The 27,995-nt window shown below is 32.7% G+C and overlaps 4 protein-coding genes across 8 annotated transcripts in view; 2 read left to right on the plus strand and 2 right to left on the minus strand.

The window, feature by feature from the left end:
- LOC119639887 (E3 ubiquitin-protein ligase TRIP12) overlaps positions 1-1,656 on the minus strand; it is a 65,641-nt gene extending 63,985 nt beyond the window's left edge. Inside the window, exon 1 of the mRNA XM_038037586.1 lies at positions 795-1,656. The gene's annotated coding sequence lies outside the window, so the exon portion shown is untranslated. The remainder of the gene's footprint in view (positions 1-794) is intronic.
- A 576-nt stretch (positions 1,657-2,232) lies between these two features.
- LOC119639897 (mannose-1-phosphate guanyltransferase beta) lies at positions 2,233-4,545 on the plus strand. The gene is made up of 3 exons (XM_038037602.1): positions 2,233-2,483; positions 2,576-3,110; positions 3,681-4,545. The coding sequence occupies exons 1-3, from the start codon at positions 2,307-2,309 to the stop codon at positions 4,079-4,081; spliced, it is 1,113 nt and encodes a 370-aa protein (XP_037893530.1). The 5' UTR covers positions 2,233-2,306; the 3' UTR covers positions 4,082-4,545.
- Positions 4,546-8,461: 3,916 nt separating this feature from the next.
- Positions 8,462-11,850, plus strand: LOC119639988 (Bardet-Biedl syndrome 5 protein homolog). Its single transcript, XM_038037747.1, has 5 exons — positions 8,462-8,617; positions 8,672-8,820; positions 8,890-9,085; positions 9,156-9,393; positions 11,371-11,850. Exons 1-5 carry the CDS (start codon positions 8,550-8,552, stop codon positions 11,848-11,850), a joined length of 1,131 nt encoding a protein of 376 aa, XP_037893675.1. The 5' UTR covers positions 8,462-8,549.
- An 8,884-nt stretch (positions 11,851-20,734) lies between these two features.
- LOC119639883 (myosin-G heavy chain) lies at positions 20,735-26,689 on the minus strand. Of its 5 annotated transcripts, none has more exons than XM_038037572.1 (4): positions 26,651-26,689; positions 25,034-25,933; positions 22,397-22,564; positions 20,735-21,961 (listed from the first exon to the last, which is right to left on the minus strand). In XM_038037572.1, exons 2-4 carry the CDS (start codon positions 25,846-25,848, stop codon positions 20,911-20,913), a joined length of 2,034 nt encoding a protein of 677 aa, XP_037893500.1. In that variant the 5' UTR covers positions 25,849-25,933; positions 26,651-26,689; the 3' UTR covers positions 20,735-20,910. The 5 variants fall into 5 exon arrangements, with proteins under 5 accessions (XP_037893500.1, XP_037893499.1, XP_037893502.1 ...); XM_038037571.1 differs by having other exon boundaries at positions 25,034-26,026; positions 26,651-26,675; XM_038037574.1 differs by lacking the exon at positions 26,651-26,689 and adding an exon at positions 26,489-26,507.
- Positions 26,690-27,995: the final 1,306 nt, after the last annotated feature.

The following is a 27,995-nucleotide window of genomic DNA, read 5'->3' on the forward strand; positions in this document are numbered from 1 at the left end:
CTTCTACAAAACATTCACTCCATGTGTATTGCTAGCTAATACTGATGTGCAAAATAATTATGTTTTCGTGAAAACGAAAAAGAATCCTACGATACATATGATTAATACTTCAAGCCCCCGCATTTTAAAGTGATAATCTGCATTTTTATTAAAACGACTTCATTGCAACATTGAAAATTACCGATTAATTATAAATGTTGTATTATTAATTATTGCGAACTTTACATAAACTATATTTCACTCAGACAAAATTAAATTTCAAAGAGCTTTTTCGCTTTATTAATATTTATGTAAACAAAATATAATCATATGGACAGTTTTTCAAATCATATCATTTTGCTGAAGGTATGCAATGTAATGTTCTAATGTTCATGTTCTATTTATTTACAATATAATATCACTGTACTAATGCACGAAACAAATGAATTCATTTCGTTCAGTGTAACACGTCAATTTGATTAGGTAAGCATCCATTGTTATCATTATAGAAATAAATTTCAAGATTAAAGACTTAAGACGTTTTTATGGAGCGTCTTTTTATTGGACTATTGCATACTTTAACATCTCTGTGTTTAGTGTTAAGATACGGCTCTAATAATAAATAAACAAAACGAACAAGCCCGCAAATGCAAAATGTAGCTATCCAAGTAGTAATAAGAAATAATAAGAATAAAAAATCGAAATGATTTTAGCATAACTCAGCATTATTCTCATTAATGACTAAATAAATAGCAAAGTCGGCGAATAAGGATTTTCATCCAATAAAAGGAAAAAAATAATTTATTGACACTTACCTGCTTACACCAGCGTCTAAGGCCAACATTATGGCAAATAGATTTTAGTAATAATAAACAAATACTTTCGTCTCTCAAAATAACTGGATAGGATAAATGTTTAAATTTTTCACAGCAGTATCAGCATGACAATGGACAATGGACCTATAGCTATAAGCTCACGTAGGTTTTATTTTGTTATATGTCGCATGATAATTACCACTCCTTCTCTCTCCATCTTTTCTCCTTATTATTGATACTCGTCTTGAATAAGCACTACAATAAAACTACTGCCATTGTCAACATTTGTCTTTGTATTAAGGCAATCGAAAATGCTTCTTCAGGAAATAGAGCAATTTCCTAGGAGTGTAAACTTTCTTTTTAGGGCGGCAGGTTCAAGAAGTTAGGAAAATGAGGTTCTTCATATTTCAAAGTTTAGAAGACGTAAAAGGAAAAGTATAGAGGAAAACTAATTCAGGCGCGTGCCCTTTTTTTTAACATAAAAATTTTAATTATCCTATTTGTGTGCAAAAACTTTTTCACCTTTCACTTCGCTTTTACACTCCTATTTTTAATTCTACTCAATAAGTAAGCCTGGGCCATCAAATCATTAATGACAAGTTTCATTATTTACACTTTTTCGACTTTTTCGAAATAGAAGTAGTAGTGGCCGACATTTGGCTTTTACAAGAATTACTAATTTTTATATATTTGAAAATATATAGTACTCGTCCATGTGTTTCTGATTATTTCTTTCTCATAATTTTTTAAAGAAAAAAAAATGATTTCGGTGAAATTATTTCAACTATTTTCACCTTCGCTTGACTTTCATTGAAAGCAATATATTTTTAATAATTATATGGCCGTTATTTTATTTTTGAAAAGGCTTCGACAAGCAATGCACTCCGCGCATTTCCTTAGATCTTATTATTTCCCGTTTATTTATTTATTTTTTTGTTGGATGGCTCTTGAATAGTTACACGAACGAATGTCTCTCATCTTGAAAACTTCACATTTCTCGAAAATCTTTAAAAGCACAGCTGATTTATAGTGCTTCGTGTCGTGTTTTTGCTTATGAGTACAAAAAAAAACAAGTGTTTCATCTCATTATTTTGCAAATATTTTAACGTTTGGCTGGTATGGAGAGAATTAAAATAGTAGATGTGCATGAAAGGTTATTTATAAAATAAACATTGCGCGAAGAAATTGCAAATTTTTATATAAAATTAGAATATAAAAAAATTAATAAACAAAATACTTGCAAAATCAAAACGAAAAGACAAAACAAAAAAAAAAAAACGGAAAATACTTTAAAACTAAAGAGAAAGAGAGAAGAACATTTTAAGAGGAATTTTTATAATAATTCCAGGAAAAATAACACCTGATTGGTAAAAAAAAAATAAACAAAAAGAGATTCTTATCAGTTTTTTTTTCTTTTACAAAACTACTACGGGAAATCGCGAAAAAACTAAAAAACGAAAAGTGTGACGTGTCACAAGTTGAAAAGTGTTTTCTTTAGAAAGAAATTGAAAGATGTGCGGTTCCAATGCAAATACCATAACCGGTACAAGAGCTCTGATATTAGTGGGTGGTTATGGTACAAGATTGCGGCCTTTAACATTGAGTACACCAAAGCCATTGGTGGAATTTGCTAATAAACCTATATTGTTGCATCAGCTAGAGGCTTTAGTGAATGCTGGTTGTAGTCAAGTAAGTGTATATACATATATATATATATATATATATATATGCATATATGTATGTATAAAGGAAGATTATGAATTTTCAAATCATTTTTTTAGGTAATTTTAGCCGTTTCTTATCGAGCCGAACAAATGGAAAAAGAACTTAAAATAGAAGCTGAAAAACTTGGTGTAGAACTTATATTCTCACATGAGACTGAACCGCTTGGCACGGCCGGACCATTAGCTTTGGCCAAGAATATACTTAATGCTAGTTCTGAACCATTTTTTGTATTAAATTCCGATGTTATTTGCGATTTTCCTTTTAAACAATTAGAACAATATCATCGGGCGCATGGTAAAGAAGGCACTATCGTCGTAACTAAGGTGGAAGAACCATCAAAATACGGCGTAGTCCTTTATGATGAAACAGGCTGTATAAAAAGTTTTATAGAAAAACCACAAGAATTTGTCAGTAATAAAATTAATGCAGGCATTTATATATTCAATCCTTCCATATTGGAACGTATCGAGGTGAGGCCAACATCTATTGAAAAGGAAATTTTCCCCGTTATGGCTGAACAAAATCAATTATTTGCCATGGAACTGGCTGGTTTTTGGATGGACATTGGTCAACCAAAAGATTTCCTAACAGGTATGTATAAAACTATAAGCTTATACTGTGTCTGTGCGTAAATGCTTGGCGAATTTAGAGTTGATTTCGCAAGTCCACGTTCCTTCGGTTAATCGTTTGGATTATAGTTGAGTTTAAAGTCGATCGGAGAGTTAATTTCAAAATACAAAATTTCTTATTATTATGTTGAGGGTAAAGTCCATCTATCCTGTCGGTTAATCATCATACGATAAAATCTATGTGACAAATCAATTCCAACACACATACGTTTGCCCTTATGTTTGCCTTTTTTTTACATGGTAAAGCTTTCTGGAAAGTTTGGAACGCATTTTTGCCTTTTCGGCAATGCGATGGCGCACATCTCTTCCTTCAATATGTTCTAAATGTAAATAACTTTTTCCGAGAAATAATTTACGAGAATATTGCAAACGTTTCAATTTCCGTTTAATGCACCAGGCTTATTACGTTTAAGACAGGGAAAAGTATTTCGTAATTTTTGGCATTCGTACCATTTCGTATACACCATAGACGACGAAATAATCAAAAAAAATTTCTTTATTGTAATTGTAATTGTTTTTATTCTAATCCTAGGTATGTGTCTTTATTTGACTTCGTTACGTCAAAAACAATCATCTAAACTACATTCGGGTCCTGGGATTGTTGGTAATGTTCTAGTTGATCCAAGTGCTAAAATTGGCAACGGTTGTCGCATAGGACCTAATGTCACAATCGGTCCTGATGTCGTTATCGAAGACGGTGTGTGCATTAAACGTTCAACAATTTTGAAAGGAGCCATTATTAAATCGCATTCGTGGCTAGATTCATGCATTGTTGGTTGGCGTTGTGTTGTAGGACGTTGGGTGCGCTTAGAAGGCATCACCGTATTGGGCGAGGATGTCATTGTTAAAGATGAAATCTATATTAACGGCGGCCAAGTATTGCCTCACAAAAGCATAGCTGCCAGCGTACCAGAACCACAAATTATTATGTAAATCAAATTATTCGTAGGGCTTATGCAGCAAAGGTTCTATTCAATTTCCTTTAAAATTGGAAAGGAAAAAAGATATGCCTGCTAGTATTATCCTTGCAATGAAGCGTTGCAATTACAATTTTTACATTTCTTATCGTTGCGATTTTGTTTTCCTTTTGATATCTGGATTTTATGGAATAAACATTTCCATTATTTTATAAAAATGTATTATTATAAGAAATCCTTTTTGGACAACTTTTATTAGATTTTATTTGTTCTGGATTAAGAAGAAAATAAGTTTGTAAATATAAATAAAGGGGCGTGAGGAATCCTTTAGCCTTAAAAAACCATTAAAATTATCTGTGTAAGCTTTCATTATAAAATATACGGGACTAACCTTAAAAATGGCTTCAGTAAAAAATTTGTTTTATCTATTTTTATGTCCTACACTTTGGTCATTTTCTGAATTCATTGTAAGCTTGCCTGTCCGCCCGTCCGCCAGTAATGTTTTCTTGTGCTCAATCTGCAGGTCCGAATTTTTGAAATATTTTGATAAAAGCTGTTAAAAGTGGTTCGCATAGGTCCACTTTTTCGATCATTCTCTTACCATTTAACGTCCAATTCTGAAAAATCGTTATAAAACATCTCAGCAAAAGTGACTTAGTAATAGTAGCAGGCATTTTAAATTGGTGGTTGGGGCAATTTTTTGAATCTCCTCTCGTATAACCGTTACCTCGCAAACTGAAGCTGCAGTTGTGGACAAACTCTCACTATGAAGCACATTCTCTGCGACTGCCTTAACTTTTCCTTGGCTAGAAGTATTGCATTTGGAACGACTAACCCTTTGGACATTCTACAATCAGCTTCAGAACCGAATATCAATACTATATATATTACTTTATTAATACTACTAAGCTCATTATCTAATATCCATTTATTTAAATTAGAGCCGATAGCCTGTGCTGCTAGTGCTCATTGTCTTTTTGTTTTTAGTCTAAGAATTTATTTCATTAGTCTAAAATAATAATAGTAATAATAATAATAAAAGCTCTGAGAGCAACTCTGATTGCTATCTAAGCAATGGTTGCTATACAATTCGTTTAATCTCCGCACTTATAATACATACACTACGGCCTTTTGCTCGAACGTTATTCCCGCACAACTTCCATTTGCTGCTATGCTGCTTCAAAGAAAATGTATTTCAAAATTGCTTTTGTGACCTTCTTTACGCAGTGACGATTTTTAAAAATTTGACTTAATTCTATTGAGTGACGCAAGTTTTGTGATTTATTCGTAAATCTTCGCGGCAATCATCCGACGTGCGTTTCACTTTCGTTTGATATCACAGGCAAATTTTACATTTTTTAATTCCTGAAATCAAACATAGCTTAAATAACTTGTCTGGAAAGAAGAAGGTCGAGCTGGTTTATACAGGTAAGCTCTAAAGTGTCATTTAAAAATCATCGTGCAATTAAGTGCGGCACGAAGAAACGCAGAACATTAAAAGCAAATTATTCAAAGTAATGCACACATCCACACCTCCCTCAGATGATATGTGATTAATAAAGACAATTCTTCAAACTCTAAAGAGGGTCCAGATAGTTTACTCCTTTTTCGTTCATTAGGTGAGGTCGTCATTCCTCGGCTATAACAAAGCTCGCTTGAACGATTTTGGGCAGAAATTATTAGCGTTTGAGAACATGAACATATTCAATTTCCCCGCTTCTGGTCTACCAGTTGCATACATATGAAGTTTTGTATAGAAAATGCATCTCTACTTTATGAAAATGATAAAAAAAACTTAATTCAAAGTACTACCTATACATTTTTCCCAGCTCACCGCCAACGATCTATGGAGACCATATCAAAAAAAACTGACTGACCCCTTTAGTGAAACTACTCATCGAACCACTTTCGTAAATATTCGTAAGACATGAAGCGCTGCCCGACAAATACATATTTCATCGATGCGAACAAATGGTAATCGTAAGCACATTCATGCAAAAAGTACTATATGCACCATCTAACATGCGGGGTTTCATGAAAATTGTAGCGTTGCTTGAAAATAATGTAATGTGCTTTTGGTGCATTAAAATCAAAACCAGTGAATAATTGTACTATGCGAAGTAGTGCAGGGCATGCAATAGTCGGCGTTATCTAACTATATTGTTCTTGCTTGTTTCGAAAAGTCGTTGTATGAATAACTGTACGGAACGAAGTGATGTCGAGTATTTAACAATGGGTCGTGTCCAACAATGGTGTTTTTAAATGTTCCCAGAAGTGTGGTATAGACTCAAGGCTCTTTCGTAATCGTTTGTCAAATCAGGTAACTACGACAAGTTTTTCCAATATCTCTTAAAACTAATGGCAGCTTTGGATGTAACTTAGCAACACCACTTTGGCTAAAACAAGGTTTGGCTAAAATAAAAATGGGTTCCCAATTTGTAGTCCTTAAGTCGGCGGGTAAGTGGAACAAAATTCTCAAAAACGCTGAACAGTATTTTGAGTTACGTTTATCTTTGAGTAGTTGTGAACTCAGCGTGAAATTTAAAGAAAAATGTGGAAAAAATTGGATGGAAACAAATTCATGTACGTAGTATCAGCCACGCCCTCGAAAGTAATCACGGTTTATTGGTGATACCTTTTTAAAATTTACCACATACCTTGGGATAATTGTCCAATTTATAATACCGTTATACCTCCAACATGAATGCAAGTTAAGAAGTTCTTTGCTATGCCGTTCCAAACAGATTTTCGACAAAGCAAAAGGAGTTACAAAACCTTGAAATCTTGAGTTTATTTTAATGTTGAGTTTTCCATTTGTTATAGGAAATAAAGCAACCTATTGTGAACTTCTCGAAATTTGGCTCATGGCTTAAGACGATATTTCCGTCCCTCAAGAATGGTTGAGATCCGCCGCTGGCCATAGTATTTATCGTTATTATAATAGAATAGAAGAAATAAACTCCTGGGACTAAACAAAAAAAGACATGTAGGTGCACTATAGTCGGTCAAAGTCGGCTATTTGATACCCTACACCGCTATATTTAATGCAGTCATTCACTCATTTTTTTAATAATACACCAAAAATTGTATATTATATTTATATAACTGTAAAATTCTTACGGAAGGCCTCATAATGGAGGGTACTCAAAATGTCAACTAACCTGTTCAAAATTTAGCAATCCTACTTTGCATGTCAAAGATTTTACCGATGCTTCACTCATACGAGACCACAAATTACAGTCTGTTGCGATAGAAAGCCTAGCTTTCATTAGACTCCCTACAGTACTGTCCTAGTACTGTTATATACTATAGCTATATGGTCCAAATTCTCTATGCTTAATTTACTAAGGAACAAATTTCATCATAAAGTATTAAAAATTCAACCTTTTTGGTATATATAGCCTTATTTTTTATTAGAATCCTTGTATGCGTTGGGATCCAAGAAATAGATCTACGTGGCCCAAATGCGGTAATATTCCTAAATTATCATTTTGAGCGAATTTTCACCAAGAAGTATTAGAAATTAAGCCTTTTCCTATATAAAGTTTTAGTTTTCGTGGGAAGGGCTATATGGCAAAACGTTCAAAAAATTGCCCTATCCGAATAACGAAATACAATTACCCGCGAAATTCTAAATATTAGGTCATATTGAAAATTCTCCGCGGGATGGTGTTGATACCTATATATCCGGCAATATGCACCTGGTTGTCTCCAACGAACATATGCTTAAAAGGTGACATTTCAGTTTACATTTTTTGTCAAGATGGTTTCCTAATCCTTGGCTTGTTTCAAAAAGTTATATTGATATGAATCTCGGAAATTTCGATGTCAAAGTTACACTTCGCAGTCACTGAAAAGACAACTCCTATTTTTAAAAGATAGACTAGATGGTTATCCAAATTGCTTAATAAAGGCGAAAGATATTATACGGCGACTGGTCGAAAAGGTGATCCGATCCAATTTTAATAGCGTACGAAATTTCAACAAAATATCTCAAAAATTGCGACCTGTAGCTTGAACATAAGAATGCATGAAGATGGTCTTTCACAATCATTTTCTGTTCGGTATAATGAAAGGTGAATCCATCTTAAGTCCTTTTGCCGCAAATGCATAAGCACTACCATCTAAGACTAACAACTCTTTTTTTTTTTTAAAAAAGGATTAGATGGTTAGCCAAGTGACTTTTGTGAAGTCTTTCAAGAAGTGCATAGGGTTAGATGCTCTGAAAACGAGTCTTCGAATATTGAAAAGGTTTCGGCTTTCACAGAGTTTATGGTTAGTCGTAAGAGGAGGAGGAGGAGGAGGAGAAGGTGGATGTGGAGGAGTAGATTTTTTTCGAAAGTAGAAAGTGAGGGTAGAGAATATCGAGTAACACACTTTGCAGAAATGTTTGGTTATCGCTGGTTTTTCACGATGGCATACAAAAAACTTTTGGGCGATATTCGATTTTTTAATGTCATATAAGAATTATTTCTCTCCCAACCATGGATTCCTCAGAATTTATCAATTTTCTATGGGAAGATAAGGAAATCAGATTTGACACGCCCTGTGTGTTAGTAAGATTTTAAAAATTAGAAATAAATTTTCATTTTTTTTTTTTTTATAGACAAAAAAATTTACGTAACGGTGAACAAATTCTATCTACGATAAATTTTATTGAAGATTCGAAAGGTAACGCTGGTGTTAGTGGACGTCTATTGGCCACAAATCTACGTTTAATTTGGCATACATTGATTTATAAAAAAATCAACTTATGTAAGTTTTTTTTTTTTTTTTTTTTTTGAGAGAAGGAAATGAATATTTGATTTGACTTGATATTTACAGCGATTGGTTATTCACGGATTATTAATATTAATACACGTTTAGTAACGAACAATAGAAACTATCATGATAGTGCCCTGGCTTTGTATATTTTAGCTTTGAAGGGGAGTACACGTTTTGAGTTTTTATTTACCGACATTTCTCGTAATCCAGAACGTAAAGATACGCCAATATATCAGAGTGTCTTCGATATTTATCAGTAAGTTTTACTTTTACTTTCGTTTCTTGATAATTAAATGAACCAAAAAAAATTGTTCACTTCACTTTAGTTCATACCAGCGTTCATATTTATATCGAGACTTGAAATTACGTGGCGCTATTTTACAAGCAGGGCAATTAATTATTTTACCGCGTGAACAAGTTATAACTAAGGTACAGGGTGTATGGAATCTATCCAGTGATCAGGGCAATTTAGGTACGTTTGTAATAACGAATATACGGATCGTCTGGTATGCGGATGCTAATAACACTTTCAATATCACTTTGCCGTATATACAAATCGAAAATGTAAGTATGTAATTTTTGATTTCTCGATTCGATACGAATTGGTTAAACAGTTATATGAAAGTTCGCAAAAAAAAAAGCGAAAAAGACAAAACCAATTTATTCACGCGTTGAAATAATATATTATATCGATGTCTAACGTCTGGCACTTGGCGTGGAGCGTTAATCAGACGAGTTCTCCAGAACCATTGACAATATAATAATATATTGGGCACCTCTCAGCCTTGCAAAACAATCCTGGAAGAGAGAGGGCCTATTCTAAGCACTAGGTACTAGAACGAAAGTTAAGGTGAGGCCCCTCTTGACTGGGAGAGGCCTACCAAGCACCTTTAATTATTTAATGCCACCGCATTTGGGGACAACTGCAGCCTCCATGAGTGCGCCATGAAGAGCCGCAAGCAATCAATTGGTTAACCTGCTGCGTTCAAAATTTCATCGTACATTCTAGTTTTCACCGAAGCTTCCACATGGCATGTCAATATGCAAGCATCCTTCGGAAAAATCTTTGCAAGCATCGATCTGTAGTTCAACCAATGCTGTCACTTCTACCCGTCTAAGCAGGATACTTGTGACTATGTGAATGGGCAACCTGATCTCCATGGTTTCCATAGTTCCAGGGAAGGCACCCCTATTGTATTAGGAGAAGTAATCAACCCGGCTACAACAGGCACCCATTGCACTACGCTATCGTTAGATTTTCGACAACCTACTTGTTATATACTAGACCCCCTGAGTAGCTGACTACATTGGTGAGGAAGTCTGCACACAGGCGAACCCCGATATCCTCGCAGACTCTCCAAGGAAAGGAATCATTGGAAGAATGTGGGACAACATTTTTTATATTTATCATTGTTACCCTGAAAAAGACAAAACCGGACAGACAGGTTTCTGAATCGATTGCCATAATAAAATTTGAGTCTAGTTGAAGTCCTTCTGGGTTTTACATTGCATTCGCGCAAACCCTTGCACCATAAGTAGTATAGGGTATGTGAATGAAACAAATAAGAAAATTAGACTCGATTGTGATTGAATTTTTTATACCCATCACCGTTATCTTAAAAACTAGTAAAGCAAAATGAAATTTTCATTCCCTATTATGTTGAGGGAACATACGTGATTTTTCTATTTTCTACAATAAAAGTTGAAATTTTATGTCGGTATGTGTTATAGTTGATGGCTAACGAGTACAAAACACGGAAACAATTTTTTTTTGCTTGGACATTGTAGGCCCGGCTTTGGTCCTTTTCAAATTCTTTTGTAAATTTGTGGGCGATATCTTCATTTTTGCGAACGGGAGAATGTTCGCAACGGATATTATCAACCGGTTGACTGATCGATTCAGAATTTAATGTTGATAAAAAATATATGTAATTTGCGGGGTCTCTGATGCTTCCTTCTGGATGTTCTGAACATTTCAACGAAATGAATATGGGCCTCACACTTCGGTGATGGGTATTAAGTTCATGCGAGTTTATATACACACACAGGCCCACCTTTTATTGCACCGATCGATTCATAGTTGCTTTCTGAACACAACAAAAGACGGACAAGCAGGCACAAAAGCTTAGATCGGCTTACTTTCATTTTAGCTTGTTTGCCCCTCTGTCCGTCCGTCCGTCTTGCTTCTTTTGTTCGACGTACAGGTCGCAGTTTTTGAAATATTTTAATGAACTTTGCTACATAAAGATGCGCTGACTTAAGGACGGACACTACTGAACGTGGTTCGAATTGGACCACCCTTTCGGGCCCTTCTCATATCAATTCTCATTTTGCAAAGTCTTTACATAATTAAATATAGGTTGGCATAGGTGGTGGTCTATAATGTTTTTACTCGAATGGTAATACACATACATACCTACATACGTGATATGTTTTTGATATATATTATGTTATATATTTTAATTGAAGAGTTTCGAATTCCATTTAAGATAATTTAACTTTCTTTTTTTTATGTTTTTTCTTTTCCACTTACATAAAAAGTTACGCATACGCGAGTCCAAGTATGGTCGAGTATTGGTTATACAAACTGCCGAAACGGCTGGCCGTTATATATTAGGATTTCGTATAGATCCATATGAACGTTTAGTAGAAGTATTTAAAGAACTTGCATCGCTGCACAAAGTCTATACTAAGAATCCCGATTTTGGTATAACTTTCGATGAAAACGATAATAAGAGGCAGAAGGCAAATCAATCAATGAAAGATTCGGAGGAGAAAAATTCTTTCAAAATTGAAGAATATGAAGAAATTGATGAACGTCAAGAAAAAGAAATCAATTCAAAATTAAATAATTATTTGGCTGAGGGTAATTTGATAGCGACGGAAGACGAGAAACCGCCACGTGAACCGGTTTATTGCAAGGAGTTGGGCTTCGCCATGGAACGTATACGTGATGGTTATAAATTGAAAGATTTATGGGATGTTTTACCAAAGCAGATGCTAATAGTCGAAGAAGAATGATGAGAAAATAATTATTTCTTTTCATTTAAAATTAATTAATTAATTACATAATTTATTTATATATTATTAATCAAAAATTTTGCTTATATTCTTGAGTTCTCTTTTTTTTCCTTTTTTTTTCTATTTTCTTTTTTTTTTTTGTTTCTTTTATCGAATTAAATTTTTATAGTTCGGCTATAGTAGAGTTAAAGCTTGTAAACTACAACTCTAATTTACTATATTATTTCTATTCGATTCCATCGTTCATTTTGTGTTTCTTAATTATAATACTCTTCCGTTTTCACAATATTTTCGTTATTATTTCGTAAATCTTTTCTTTTAAAAAAATTCATTAAAATAGTTTTTACAAAAAAAAAAAAAAAAAATGAAAACGCCTTAAGGCGAACCTTAAATCCACCACCTTATGTATTAATGATGCATTTGTGTCTGATATAAGAAAGAAGAAGATTTGAAATTTTTAGCGAATTTTTTTGCCTGTTCCGCCTGGCTATGTAGACATTACGTCTGGGAGACGAATCACGCCCATTTAAGACAAAAAAAAAAAAAACAAAAATATACATATTTTTAGTAACAGACGATGATCGGGTAAAATAAATATTCATGTATATACATGTTCTCGGAATATTAAATAATATATATTATATATATTTATGCATATCCATATTTCTGAATGTAAGAAATTATAAGCGGGAAAAATATTGAATCTACGATTAAATTCTTAAGTCTCTAAAGTCTTAAAAAAATTTAGTACTCAACGTTAAGGTTACGGCCGATCAAACGATTTTCAAATATCAAATGGCGAGTGAAGCCGGTTAAGGCTTAAGGTTTCTCAACTTCAGTAGTGACTGAGAACGAAATTACGAAAGTATCGCTTTCGAAACTACATCTTGATTAAGTTAATGGTCAATGATAAGATTGAGTTCGATCTCCTTATTTAAAAATATCGATTACCAACTGGAATCGATTGAAGCATGCATTCCGTTAATTTGATTAGTGACTCAGCCAGAAATTTCGAATGAATCGTTTCCAAAACAAAAGTTTGATCAATTTATTGCTCAATTTTAAGGTTTAAGTCGGATTTCCTTACCGAAAAATATCACATGTCGACTAAAACCGATTAAAGCTTGTATTTCATTGACTTCAGTAGGGACTGAGACCGAAATTTCCTTTCGAAACAATTTCGCCAAACGTTTTGGTTTTCATATATTAAGGTCAAGTGTAACGTTTGTGGTCGTCACAATTATTGGCCAAAGATTGATTTCCAAACACTAAGTCTGACGTTTGTAGTTGTCAGTACTACCGGCCTGATTTGGGTAAGAGTTTGAATTGATTGATTCTTGTAGCAATTAAATAATTGAGGTAAAGTTTCACATTTGGAATCCGGAAAAATACCGTCCAAAGTAAACGCTTGTCTTCATCGGTTCTACTAATGAGTGGCTATGAAATTTCGCACAACGTTCCCGGAACAGTTGATTTCTCAATATTGAGGTTAAGTCCAACGTTTGTAATCGTTAAAAATACTGCCAAAAGCCGAATGAAAGTTAGTCTTCATTGGCTATACTGATGATTGCGACCGCGAGATTGGCCCAGCCGCGCTCGAAATAGTTGATTTCTAAAAATTGAGGTTAAGTTCGACGTTTGGGAAAATACTGAACAAAGCCAAGTAAAAGCTTCTCTTGACCGGTTCTACTAATGATTGGATATGAAATTTCTAAATGAGACTAAACTTAAAATTTTACAAAACGCTCTGAAAAATATTCGATTCCTAAATATTGAGGTTAAGTCCAACGTTTTTAATCGTTACAAATACTGTTCATAGTTTATTAAAACTGCGATTATATCTGCAATTAAATTATGGAAATTGCTTTCCAAACGGTTAACTGATCAATATTTATGCTATGTCTAAACTTGATTTTTATACTATGAACCGGGTTTACAGTTTTCCATTGGGGTTTTTTAGAGCGAAAAAAAATCTTTGAAATCGAACTGAACGTGAGGTTTAAATCGCTTTCTTCAATCCTTGTTTTTGTTGACTATAAGCTAAAGTTCTTTTTAAGAAAGTCGTAGCATTGAAAAATAAAAAAAAAAATTAACATTTTGAAACGACTTGTGCAAAAATGGCTTATCTGCTTGAAGACTTTATAATCATTTTAAGAAAATAAAGTTGAAGTATAATTACTAACGATCATGGTAAAATTTTAGGTGGTGGGCATATGAGCATACATATTGAAATCAATTTAAATTATGTAAAATTTAAGTAATTAAAAATAATTCACAAAAAAGAAAAAAAATTTTTTTCTTATTGCTTTACTTGTTATTTACTTCAACTTTTTCTTCTACAAAATTCTTTATAATCATATCACAACACACGATTTTTTATTTATTTATTATTATTAATTATTTCCTTTTTTTTTTTTTTGCTTTTGCTTTACATTTAAAAAGTAATAATCATTTTTATTAAATAAATTATAGAATATTTTTATTTACTTTAATCTTATGATAAAAAAAAACTAATCTAATCAACACAAAAAAATATATATATTTAAAAAAAAAATTATAACAATGTATTTGTTTGGGGTTTGTTTGTTAAAAGTGGCTCGAAAATATAATAAAAACAATATAACTAATTTTTTTTCTTATATAAAATATTTAAAAAAAGAAATTGTTTATAATTGTAAGATACTTTGTAAACATATTTTGAAGATGTTTCTTGTCTGTGAATTAATTAATGCATGAATTTGTTTTTTTTTTTTTTTCTTTCCTTCTGTTTTCCGAAAAACATAAACAGTACAGTAAGTAACTCTTAAAAATTTAAATTATCTGACTATAAAAGAAAAGGAAAAAAAAAACATTTATAAATAATTAAAGTTTCGTTTATTTTCATAATAGATATAAGGAAACATTTTATAAATCTTAGCAAAAATAATGTGTGCAATAAAACATTTTAAAGACTATCTACTAACACTGCTACTACTATAACTACTGTAACTCAAGTACACTGTATTACAGTAAAGGAAATTCAAGGATGACCTCAAACTTCGTAAACAACACGATATTAACCGTCATATTTTAGCGTTGTGACCGATCACTAGTCATAAAAGAAATGGCAATAAGTTTTCCTGTCATAGCTTTATGTAGTGACATATTGGATGTCGAAATAGTCGTCTTTCGTTACAAAAACAAGCCACGAAGACTAGGCCTTAGAAAGAAATGCCTGATGACTTGTGATGATTCTGTAATATTACTTTGAATAAGGTCGTAACACCAGGTAAACCTGGGAGATTGTGGCGAAGGAGAAGATGAGTAGAAAGAAGTGTGATAAATAATAAGCGGATAAAAAGTGGATAGGAGAAGACGAACAGGACATAAAAGTCAAAAAGTTGTGTAAAAGTCAAAGTTATGTGAGATAAACAAAAACGTGAAACCAAGGTGAAGAAGGATGCACGGAAAAGAGCTAGACAGAAGAATGGGCCTAAAATCAACTTGAATAAAAGATGGCAAGAAACTTTGTATATAAAAAAAAATTGTGTGAGAGAAAGACAAAAGATAGAACATAAGATAGGGGGGGAGGGCACGGACAAATGGGAAAAGAACTGAAATGAACACGGAAGAAGGGGAAGAACGTGAATAAAAGATGGCGAAAAATTTGAGTAAAGGTAAAAGATATATAAGATAAAGACAAAAAAGAAAACCATAAGACAAGAAGGCGAGGGGGGAGAGGGAAGAGGAATAATGAAGTGAGGGCTCCAAGAAACAGACCCATGTGGTTCACCGAATTTTGATGTCCAAATATTATCATAAAAAAATTTTCATCATAAAGCATTAAACTCTCTTTGGCCTCCTTGGTAAAAAAGAGTTTAGATTTCCTGAAAACCGTATATCAGGTGGTAGTCAAAAAATAGACCTAAGTGGTTCCAATTCGGCAAGGTTAAATTCCGTGTCAATTCATTTTTATGAACTAACTTCCTTGCTAAGATATTAAAAAATTAGACCTTTTCATTATTTAAGATTCAGTTTTCGTAGGAATGTTTATATGAGAAGAGGTTCAAAACTTTGCTGCAGATAAACCAACTTTTTCATATCAATTTAGAATGTCGAAGTACTATTGCTCAGCGAGTTTTATTGAATAATTTTGAAAATTGCAATCTTTTCCATTCAAGGAATTTTCTGAAAAAAGGTTTTATGTGGGTAGTAGCGGGAAAAGTGAACCGATCCGGTGAAAATTCTAAGGCATGAACGTGTATAAGATAAATATAAAAATGAATTCTAATTAAGGATAAAAGATATTTGATTAAGGCCACAAATGGATTAAAGATAGAAAGCGTGAGAAAAAGGCGACAAAGATCGTCTAATAACGTAAAACTCGATCGGTTAAAAATGAAAAAGAAGTTACGCAAATTGCTTAAAACGAAAATCTCTTAGCATTAGATTGCCAGATCGAGTCAATACAACGCAATCACGATTTTACAATTGTATATACATATATGGAAAACCTAAAATAATTTTATTAAAAACCAATACATGATCTTGCATGCATGCAAATGCTTCTCTTCCCCATTCTTTATTACTTATAAATTAAATAAAAATTTAATTGAGAAAAACCAGAGTTGTTATAAACCAGACGTGGACACAATAGGCGATAAGCGATTAATTGATAATTAATGACGAATAAATCAGATAAATTTGGCGTCTGCCTGTCAGGAAGTATCTTCTAAATGATTTACCCCATGTGAGCAAGAGTGAAGCCAACGGATCAAATATTCCCTTGAGTGCATTTATTGTGAAATTATTTTCTCTATAAGAGCAAGAATAAAGCCAACGGTGCGATTATTCCCTTTGGGGAATGTGTCATATATAAAATCACCTAAGCATATTCAGGTTGTAGACGAAATATTGCTACAAACAATTTTTTTTCTTTTTTTTTTTAAAAAAAAATTGTTTTTTTTAAAAAAAAATTGTTTATCTTTATTTTTATCTTTCACTTTCGAAAATGTTACTCGCAAATAGAAAAAGAGTTACCTAATATTTTAAAAGCCAGAAAGACAATATGATGCGATTTTCTACACAATTTTCTAAAGCGGAGGACTGTGCTCTTACTATAGCGGATCCCAAAATCTAAGCATGATTTGAGTTTGTCGCCATGTGTGCGGCAAATTGTTAACAACCAACAAAAAAGAAGGGAAAGAAAAACACTTTGACAACTGACTGTTTAGGGACGCTGCATCATCGAAATTTGGCTTGGAAGTCACGGTTTTTATCCACCCATCTACTCAGTCGGATTAATTATACCAGTGAACTGAATTTTTTACTAGTTTTAATCTTCCCTCTGTAATGAAAATGAATTGTTTTTGTTTTCTAAGCAAGTAATATAAATTTCAATGTAACTTTTTTTGCACGGTTTTTAGGGAAAATATTTAGAGTTTCTTCATCTTACACGATTTTTAAAGTTATGGAAAATATTTCCAAACTTATCAAATGTAGAATGTGTTTTTTTGCACGATTTCCCAAGGAACGTATTCATCGTGCAAAAAAAGTATTAGGCGTAGATCTGGATAAAGTTTCTCAATAAAAAAAAAAAAAAAAAAAAATTATACATCTTCAACTTTAATGCTTCGGGTCATAAATATATCCAATATGTGACAATCCAGTCTAAAAGTGAGAAAGTATTATATTGATAAACTATAAATAACGAATGGTAAGGAAAACGGGAATTCGGATAAAGGTGAAGGGAACTTTCTTGAATATAATTACTGATATTTCATATTAAAGAAGGGCAGATCAAGTTTTTTTTCTTTTTGGTTAAAAAACTCGTCAGTGTTTTTAAATGAAAATTTCTTTAGAAAAATGTTGCCTTAAAGTCGATAGGAAAGTGTTTACTAAATGTTTTCTTTTGGAAATATTTTGAAAAAAATTCTTTTTGTTTAGTTTAAATTTAAACTTGGATAATTAATTGGTTTTAGCACACATTATTCACACATTATATAAAGTGACAATGAAAATGAAATAAAAAATTTAGTTAAAAAATGAAATGCATTTAATTCACTTATAGCAGATTATATATAAAATGAATTATAAAATAACGACAATTTCGCCTAAACAATAAAAAAAAAAAAAAGAAAAAAAGAGTTTCACCGTAATTCTTATAATCTACCTATTCCATGAAAATTATATTCATTATAATGCAAATCTATATCAGGAATTAAAAACGTTTCTATTCTTTTTAAGATCAAAATCTCAAATTTCATAATTATTTCATAAAGACCTAACGAACTTAATATACATAAATTTTGTTTGAAAATAATGCAAGCTTTTATTGAACAGAGAGAATGCGTAACTAAATCGCGTATTTTCAATTAAACTTTCCAACTTTTCCTAAAATAAATAAAAGACCTCGATACCCACACAGCTAAGAAACTAAAATTCATTTATCGGAGTCTAACTCGAACCACGCCTATCTCGCACGAAAATTATAATGGTACACAAGTGAAATTTCAAAAATCGAAAAGAAAAGTAACTAAGAACCCGCATGTTAACTGGCCGATGGGAGCCACTTTTTCGAAAATCATGTAAAAAAATTGAACTCGTCGTGGACTGGAATCTTTAATACGATAACCAATATGCTAACACAATATTGACAATTATTGCATAGTGCATTGTACTCAAAAACGCATATCGTTTGTTTGGGAAAATTTTTCGAAAATCACCTAACGAAGTTGTGGTCTTCATGGACTGAATATTCAACACGACAGTCGATGCATACTCTATAGTATGTGCCTAAGTATTCTGTGTATTGGAACCAATTTTCCAGATATTAAGAGGTGTTCTAAATTTCTCGATTTTAACAGACATGTTCATGATCTAATTACGACTACTTTAGCACTGAATTGTTAAAAGTCTCTGTGCATTTTTACATATATCTCTATATAAGGGGATATAAGTTCGGCTTTTATTCTCGTTGCAGACATACAATGTTCAATTTCAAGCTTCTTATGGTGCATTCAATTACAAATAAAGGACAAGTTTCAGTGTTCTATACGAATTTTGTGGACAATCGTAGCAGTCCCAGCAATAAAAAAAGACATGAAAAGGGACGAACGCATGAGATGGATGAAAAGGCGATATATTGTCTGTCTTAGATACCCCTCTGTAAGGACGAAACATAGTGAACTGTTGCAATCGAAATACTTGTGCAGTTTTCTTCAGTAGACAATCGCCACAGGAGATCTAAAGAATATCGCTTTCCACAATGAAAGTTTCTAGCAAAATTCAAACCAGAATTTGCTGTAAATGCTTTGAAACAGTGGAATCATTTAATACTGAAATTATGTCAAATTTTGATATGTGTCACAAATACTCGTTTGGATCAAGTTGAGTTTGGTTAAATCGATATCAATGGCGATTGGTGATGAATTTCAGCAAACTGCTTCCGAACTAACTAATTGTTTAATATTGAGGTTATGTCCAACTGCTGGAATTGCAAAATCGGTCTCGCTCTTTAATTAAACCTTGACTTGATCAACATCAATAATGGCTGGAAAAGACAAACGGTTTATTAAACAATTGCTTGATTAAGGTTGAGGTTATGTCCAATTTTTTTAATTGCGAAAGGGCCGTCAGAGTTTCATAAGGTTTTGATTTGTTCGACATGATCGAGATTGTCAAAGAACTTTCGCCGAAGCGCTTATAAAACTATAGATCTTTCAGTGGTGAGATTATGCTTGATTTTTATAATTGCGAAATTGGTCTCAGAGTTTAATTGACTTGATTAACATCAGTATTGACGGAGAAAGAAAAATGGTTTTTAAGACAATTGATTGGGCAACACTGAGATTAAGTACAATACCGGTAGTCGCTGAATGGCAAATAGGATCGACTTAAAATATTATTGGACCGACGACAGTGAAGACAAGTGAGGAAAAGGACACAGAAGTATTCGTAAAAAAATTAGTTAAGCGATGTTCGACTAAAGCTTTCGCTTATGCTATTCTTCCTAACGAAAGGCAGATAGCTCCTTATGGGTTCTTGCAAACTTACAAGAGTTCCCAGCAGTTGGAAATGAGGAAACATTGAAAATTATAGTTTTTTCTTCAATACCCAAAAAAGTAATGAAAACTTTTATTGTTTCCGGAATGTCAATGCATACAAATGCATTGGGTTCATCGGTTCAAGTTTCAACTTTCTCTCATATATGCTTGACTCATATGCGAGAGAAAATATAATACCGAACATGGCATATGGAATTTGGTCGTAAACTTCATTAGGATGACGTATGTAAAACGATTTAAAAATCACAAAATGGAGAAAAAAAAATTCTTAATTAAATTAATTCGGAGAATTTAGCTTTGTAGAGGCGATCACCGTCGAGATGAGTATGCTTACAATGAAATGAACAAACTCGGTCACTGGAATTAAACAACAATTTAGAAACAATAGCAAACAAAAAGAGATGTGGACCTAATTTATGGGTAACTTATATATAACACCTTCCACGCAAAGATGTTAGACTCGAAATACGTGTAAAAAAGCTGCATCTCCTCCTCTGTATATGACGATTGCCAAAAATTGTTTTCATTATCCATAAAGTAATTAATAAGTGAAAAGAAAAGTTGTTATCTGATGCAATTAAAACGTTTCCCTTTGAATATGTCATTTTTGATAAGGATATAGGCTTTACGTTTATTGGAATTTGTTAACGTAATTGGGAAAATTTGGATAAAAAATATATATAAATAAAAAAAATAATATATATATATATACATATAAATATACGTATATACATATATATATATACATATAGAAAAAGTTCTTGACATTATTTTTTGAATTTTTAAACTTTTCTAAGCCTTATTAGGCGATTGTAGGATATTAAGATACAAGTTTTCCCCGTTCTTAGAATTTAAATCATTTTGTCTGTGTTTACTTAAAACGCATGAGGAGAAAGGCAAAGTACATATATATACATATGCATACATATATACATATATATATATATATATATATATATATATATAAAAACACAGGACATAGGAAGCTGCCGGAGGGATTGACGGGAAATGCGATTTACGTTCTTTTTGCTTCGGTTAGTTGCATTTCCTTCAGACGTGACCTTGTGAGTGGTGGCGATGGGCGCTGGCTAGTAACTGATTTTTTTTGTATAGGATTCGTTTTCCCGATAACTGCTCTCCTTTCTGCTTCTTTCTCTTTTAACTTTTTAAACATTACATCACTATTCGCTTTGACATTTTTCGCACTACGATCTTTTGAAACTTTAGCGACGCTTGTATTTCTACGTGCATTAGTTTTCACTCCTGCATTGCTCCTTGTAGGCATTACTTTTATTTTAACCGCCGTGACAGGCTCGGGATCATCATTTAATGATTTTCGTTTACGTGTTCGGCGTCTCTTAGACGATGTTTGTGAATCAGATGGACTTACTGTTGCACTCTTTATATGCTTAGCGGTCGCGACTGGAGGAGGTTTAGATTGAAATCGAGAGTGTTGCGCCAATTTAACAAGATCAAGTATTTTCGGTTTAGGTTTTTGTATAATGCTAAGCGTAGCTGTTGTGGTAGTGGCGTTCACATCCTTAGCTGCTGCTCTCGACGCACTTGGTGTAATCTTAACCGTAGTTCTCGTTTTAATGCCGGCATTATTTAGAGCGGCTGTAGCAGCCGCAATGGCGGCGGAAGTATCAGCATTAGTGATCATATTTGAAATTCCGCTACTACCACCCCGTCTTCGACTTAAAGTACGTGTATTATGTATGCGTGCATTATGTGGACTCTTAATAGATTCTTTCGCGACTTCTGCCGTTGCTGGCCTATGCTTAAATTTATTTATTAACATTTCGTTCATCACATTTGCATTCGTAAAAATCGAATTCGAACGCCTTTTTTGAATTCTAGTCACCCTTGATGGCACATCTCTTGGACGTTTAAAATCTGTTGGTGTCTTACGTAAATCACTAACATTTTTCACGTTATTCTGTGGGCTATGGTTATCCAAGTTAGTACGCTTTTTGGTTAATTGTTCCATTTGTGCCACCAAACAAACAAAGGCCGACTGATGATTGGGTGTAGCTAATAGACGGGTCAACAATAAGGTGGATGAGCTATAAAAATATTTAACACATCAATCAATAATCATCATTATTATCATGATACTGAAAATTACTTTTGCTTTCGCTGAACTGTTCTGTAAATATTTTACTCGTTCCCCAAATCAATCATAAAAACGGTTATATACATATATATCAAAAATTAAAAAAATAAAAGAAAAAAGGACACTTTCAACAAAAATTAATGAATTTAGAATTTTTTTGAAAAACGAAAACCGTTCAAACTCTTTAAATCATTGGACAGATATCTCACAGACTACTACGTTCGAATGTGTCCGGATAAAATAAAAAAATAAAAAAAAATAAAAAAAAAAAAAAGAACTTGACGCACTTGACAATTGCTTAAGCAACGCACACAGTTGCTCCTTTAGGTAGCTTGATTTTGTTTTTCTCTTCTTTTATATATATATATATGTGGGATTAGTTTACCTGGGCTTTGGTTTGAGATTCTCATTAGGATTTCTGTCATGATTCATATCCCGATTTTTATCCTCCTTCCTATTAATAACATCACAGTTCGATTTTTTACTAAATTCTGGATTTGTTGCTACATTTGCTTTGGGAAAACGTAACGAAACGCCACGAGATTTGCTACCGCTGAAATGTGAAGAAAAATACAAATAAAACTTATATAAAAGTATTTTTAGGTGCTTCAACGTTTATATTTACATTCCTTCCCAACCTATTCCGATTCGAATGTCCGTTTTATATTAAGTTTCTTTTCTTTTTTATTTTAACTTTTCCCTCCCAAGATTGGTTTTCGTTTTTAATATGGACCATTCACTCAGAGATTGTCCTGTATTCGTGGAACGCGCAAAAGACTGGCTTGGTAGTCGCAATTCTTGCGTATTAACGGACATTTATAAATGAAATTATTTTCATCTCAACGCGTCTTCGTGAAGAACGTTAGGTTATATATTATAAGAAAGAACGTTAGGTTATAATACAAGAAAGGCAAAAAGTATTATAGGTGATTCACCATTAGGTAGGGAACCGTCCCGCGAACGCTTAGTTGGTAGTCGCAATATATTATATGATAAGAAAGTCGCAAATTATATAAAAAGAAAGTCGATTTATACGATAAGAGAGAAGCTCATCCAACATGAAGTTTGTAATATCCCTGATTAGCTAGGGAATCATTATTGATTACAAATCGACAAAATCGAAATTCATTTGATCGAAATAAGCTTCACTTGTCGTACTGTACCTAATCTACAACACATCTCACTCATATTTTCATATGATTTGGCAGCATTTTGCAGATATTTATATATATTTCAATAGCTTTGTATTCGGCTAGAGTCGACTACATTTACTTGCACTTGTAGCTTGTTTGCTTTATAGATTCGATCAAACAGTTCGCCGAAAATGCATTCATTAAGTGTGAAGACCTTATTATGTATATCAGGTATATGTACTTCAAATTCATACAGCGGACAGCGACATATCATATTCTATGTGAATGTGACACTGTCCGCCGAATTAGACAGGGTATGTTTAGCGAGCACTTCATAACACCGGGCACGATATAGTGCTTTATACCATAGAAGGTGAAGAGATTCAAATGAATACCAAAACTAAAGAGCTAAGGATATGCGGGTACAACAGATTTTCTAGGTCGGGGTAAGGATTGCCCACGCAATTAATGATAATAATAATGGCTCTACGCGCCTTTTAAAATTAGGTGTCCGAAAACATTTTCAAGCAGCATTCGACGAAGCAGAGAAAACTATGCCTTTGAAAACATAAAAACGGGTCTCAACAGGTTTGCCCAAAGAAAAGCTTTAATAAAAATAAAGTTAAACTATGTCTTTATGAAATAAATTCCTATGCAACGAACTAAAAAAGAAAAAATTTGATATCGACTTTCTTTTTCTAAACGCAAAATAGGATTGAGATGAGGCCTTTTTAGCAAAACAGACCTATTGATATTCATCCTGGTTGAGTTGCTGGCATTTTAGAAATCCGATAATTCTTTTAAGGAAGGTGTTGAAAAGTTATATACATATATATGTATATATATATTAGAAGGGTTTCATAAACCGGCCTCCAGTTTAAAGTGGATGAATCTTTGGATCGATTTAGATGATTTTCGAATCCAATTAAAAAAAACTTTTGAAATCAACTTTGTTTTTCTCTGACAGGATGATCGTTTTTTTTTTAGCAAACAGACCTATAAGCAGATATTACTAGTCATCCTGAGAAGGTATTGAAAAGTTATGAATATCACTTTGGTCTAGTAAAAAATGTCATAACTGTTTACTTTCTTTCTTCTATGACTTTTAAATTTTCTTTTTGAACAAAACCCAATTATAAAAATTTGTATGCTTGAATTTTTTATATATGCAATGCCTACAAATAAGTTTTCGATAACGAGTTGATCTAGATGATGAAAGTCGTCATAAATTTAAAATAAATTGTTCGGAAAAAGATGTCAAAAAGAAAAGAAAATTAAATAAATGATTAAAAAATGTAAGTAAAACTCCTCGAGAGGTATATATATATATATACCTGGACAGCACAAGATTTTATGCCTGTTATATACTATCCAAAACCGGAAACTGATAAAAGGGTCAAACAAAGAACTCGGTTTTCACTGTTGTTGACTTGCTGAATGAAAGAAGAAGAAGAAGAAGAGGAAACTGTAAAACTAGTTAAAAGCTGACAATTGCCAAAAGCAAGATTGAAAGTTGAGGGCCATCCTCCCCACGATACGAATAATTTAAAGCAGATATCGATCTGAATGGTTTTGCTGGGACTAACTAAAGTCCTGGCAAATACGTCCGTTTTTGCCTACAAATATCTTGAGAGTAAACGAAAAGTTGTTACTCTCTATCCGTAACAAATATTGATGTAAATATATATCCACATCCATAGCTATTTAATTCCGTGCCACTGTAAAACCGTTTTCGATCAAGAACAAGCTGCAGTTTTTAGAAATTCTGTGTGGAGCATCAAAAACATTTGCTTTGGTTTAGAGAAATTCTTATTAAAAAAATGAGTAATAAAAAGTTTGGTTTAAAAGACGTATAAAATTTTGTTTTGTGAAATTTGATCTACAAATACCTTTTCCATGGTGTAGTCGGCACTGTACGTATTGGTTTAAAATGGCACATTTCCTTGTTGAGACTATCAGTACTGCTCGTTTGTTCTCGTTCGCTAGGCAAACGATGTATAATGGTGGGTGGTACAGCGTATAACTTGAGAAATGTGGCTGATGGATATTTATGTGCTGTGGCTAATAAAGTGGCTGCCGAACAGCTTGCTGAGGTGGATGCTGACGTATTAATAACATTTGAAGTTTTCAATGAGGCGATATTTGTAATGTTTGTTGTTGTTGTTGTTGTTGCTAATTTTGTTGTTATCGCTTCGGTAATCGTTTTACGTTCTACTATACTTGAAACGGCCGTAGCCGTTATAAGGGCTTTATGTACGGTTGCTTTAAGTGTTTCGGTGCCACGATTTAAACGCACCGTTAAAGATTTCATTAAACTTGAAGCAGTAGTTTTACTACTGTTACTGTTTACAGGTATGACTTCTGAAGAGGAATTATCAATGCTGCTCGCTGCAGCCACCATTGGCGTTTTGGTTATTGTAGTCGGAATGTTTTCCCTTACATTGGAATTTGTAATGAAGACATTTTTAAGAGTATTAAAGGTAAAAGAGTTATTGTGACCAGTAGATGAATTACTGTTATTGAGGTTTTTATTGTTGTTCGCATTCGCACTGCTTGAATTGATCGACGTAGTCCCGGCAGAATTTAATGCTTTCGAAGTGCCCGCTAAATTATTAGCATTGGCCGAGGATGACAATGTTGTTACCTTTTTAGCAGTCGGACCCGTTGCATAGGTCGCTGTTTGTCCTGGTGTCGCAACCAACATGATGTTAGCCAACGTAGGAAACGTATGGATTTATATATGGATTTATTTGCAATCGTAAAGTGTGTTATGATCCATATTTTTGACCCTGAAAATAACACACCAACCCAATATTAGTCAGCGCAATCCTTTTTATTATTTTGTCTTTTACATTTGTGTATTTTTTTTTGTTAGTGTAAACCTGAAAAATTTTGTGAAAGATCAATTTTTTCATTCGTTACAGAAAGTAAGCATACTTTTCTTGAATAGCTGTCCTCTTTGCAAAAATATTGACAGACTCCCACGGTTTGTATATGAATACGCACTTACATATGTACATACACTTTTTACATTCGCACTCTTTTATTACCCCCATCCAATTAAAGTGCAATAGTTTCTCGGCACAAAAAGCCGGAACCGGTTTTTCGCAAAATTATTTTCTTTTTGTTTTCACTTTTTGTCTTAATTTATTTCTTAAAAAGATATTTTTCAAATATTCATAATACTAAAGACACATTTATCTTCTATATATGAGTTTTATTTTCATCAATTCTTGAAATTTTCATTCACTTCAAAAAAGGAAGGGGAAAAAAAAAAAGAGTTCGTGTTTTCTTCTGCATCTAAAACATGCACATGCATACACACAAACACACACAATACGTACATATATAAATACTATTCCTACTGCACTTTTCTTGACTACTCCTTGCACACCACTCGAAATACTCTTTCTCATTGGTATAGTGTTCGTATTCTTTTATTACTACCACTACACTACACTATTAATACTACAACGAACGACGTACACTATATCTTGATTACTTACGTTAATCTTCTTCTTCTTCTTCTTTGTTTTCATTAAAGAAAGAAAGATTTTTCTTCTTTTAATAACATTTTTTCGTTGCTTGTTAATTCATTTCATTATCAGCTTGCTCAATATTTTATATATAATTAAACTTTCTTAAATTAATTACTAAGTTGCTCTTTATAACGCTTCAGTTCATTGAATTTTCAAAACGTTGTTAAATATTGTAAAACAAAAACTTTTTTTTCTTTTTCTTTCTGCTACTGTGATTTTCTGCTATTTTAATATTCCTTGCGTTTTATGTTTCTTTTTCTTCTTTCTTTGCTCTTCTTTACTAAACTGTCCTCTCAGCTGTCATACTATTGTGATTTTTTTTTTTTATAATCATATGTCACGTTAAGTGAGAACGTTTTAATGCAACCATTAACAGCAAAACAAAAAATGTTAAATTGTTTCCAAAAGAAAAATTTTTCTAATATAAAGTAGATAGAAATGAACACATAAAAGAATAAAATAAATTTTATTTATGTGACTTGAAATTTTACGCGCAAACCTCTTATGAAAGAATGAATGATAGTTCATTTATTAAGCGAAAGAAATGTAAACACTTTAGTGTCAAATAGGCGAAGAAGAGAAAACGGGAAACGAAACATCTGGATAGAATTCAATATGTACATAATTCGAAAAATACACACTTTTCAGCATTCTAAATAATTAGCTAGTTATTATACATATCGAATTTTGAAAAAAATGTCACTTTTCCAAGTTAGGAGATCCGGATGTCTGACAAACATAGTAAAAAATCTTCTAACCAAGAAAACTCCTCATATGGACTGCTTAGTTATCAAATTGTTTTCGTTTGTCCCATTGACAAAGCGTTGTCAAAAATATATTTGGCATCAAATCAAAATTGTAACATAGTAGCAAGTATATTGTTCCATTTCATCATTTCATTTCTGCTTGATTTATGTTAAAAATCACTTTAGGGTTGCATTTGAAATGTCGGTTTTTCGGGGAGCTAACACAACGATGGGCTATTCTCATTTTCGGGATGGGACCTCAGCTTTGTCGAATTTTTAAAAGACTATGTCAGAATGAATAAATCATATGGTTTTATATGTAAAAAGAAAAAAAAACATAAAAGAAGAAACAAATCAGAATTACTTTACATTTGGAAGTTATTTATCAAACATTCGTTTCTTTTACATTAATTTAAGTTTTCTTTATGTTATTCGTTTTGAAATTTTGGTTTATACTCAATATTATTTTATAAGGTATGAAAAACGAGCAGCAAATGTTACGTATTTTTATTTTAAAATATGGTTTCTAACTCAAGATACTTAAGAAATTATTTTGCTTTATTTAA

Source organism: Glossina fuscipes, unplaced genomic scaffold (genome assembly GCF_014805625.2).
Source record: "Glossina fuscipes isolate IAEA_lab_2018 unplaced genomic scaffold, Yale_Gfus_2 114, whole genome shotgun sequence".
Lineage (NCBI taxonomy): Eukaryota > Metazoa > Arthropoda > Insecta > Diptera > Glossinidae > Glossina > Glossina fuscipes.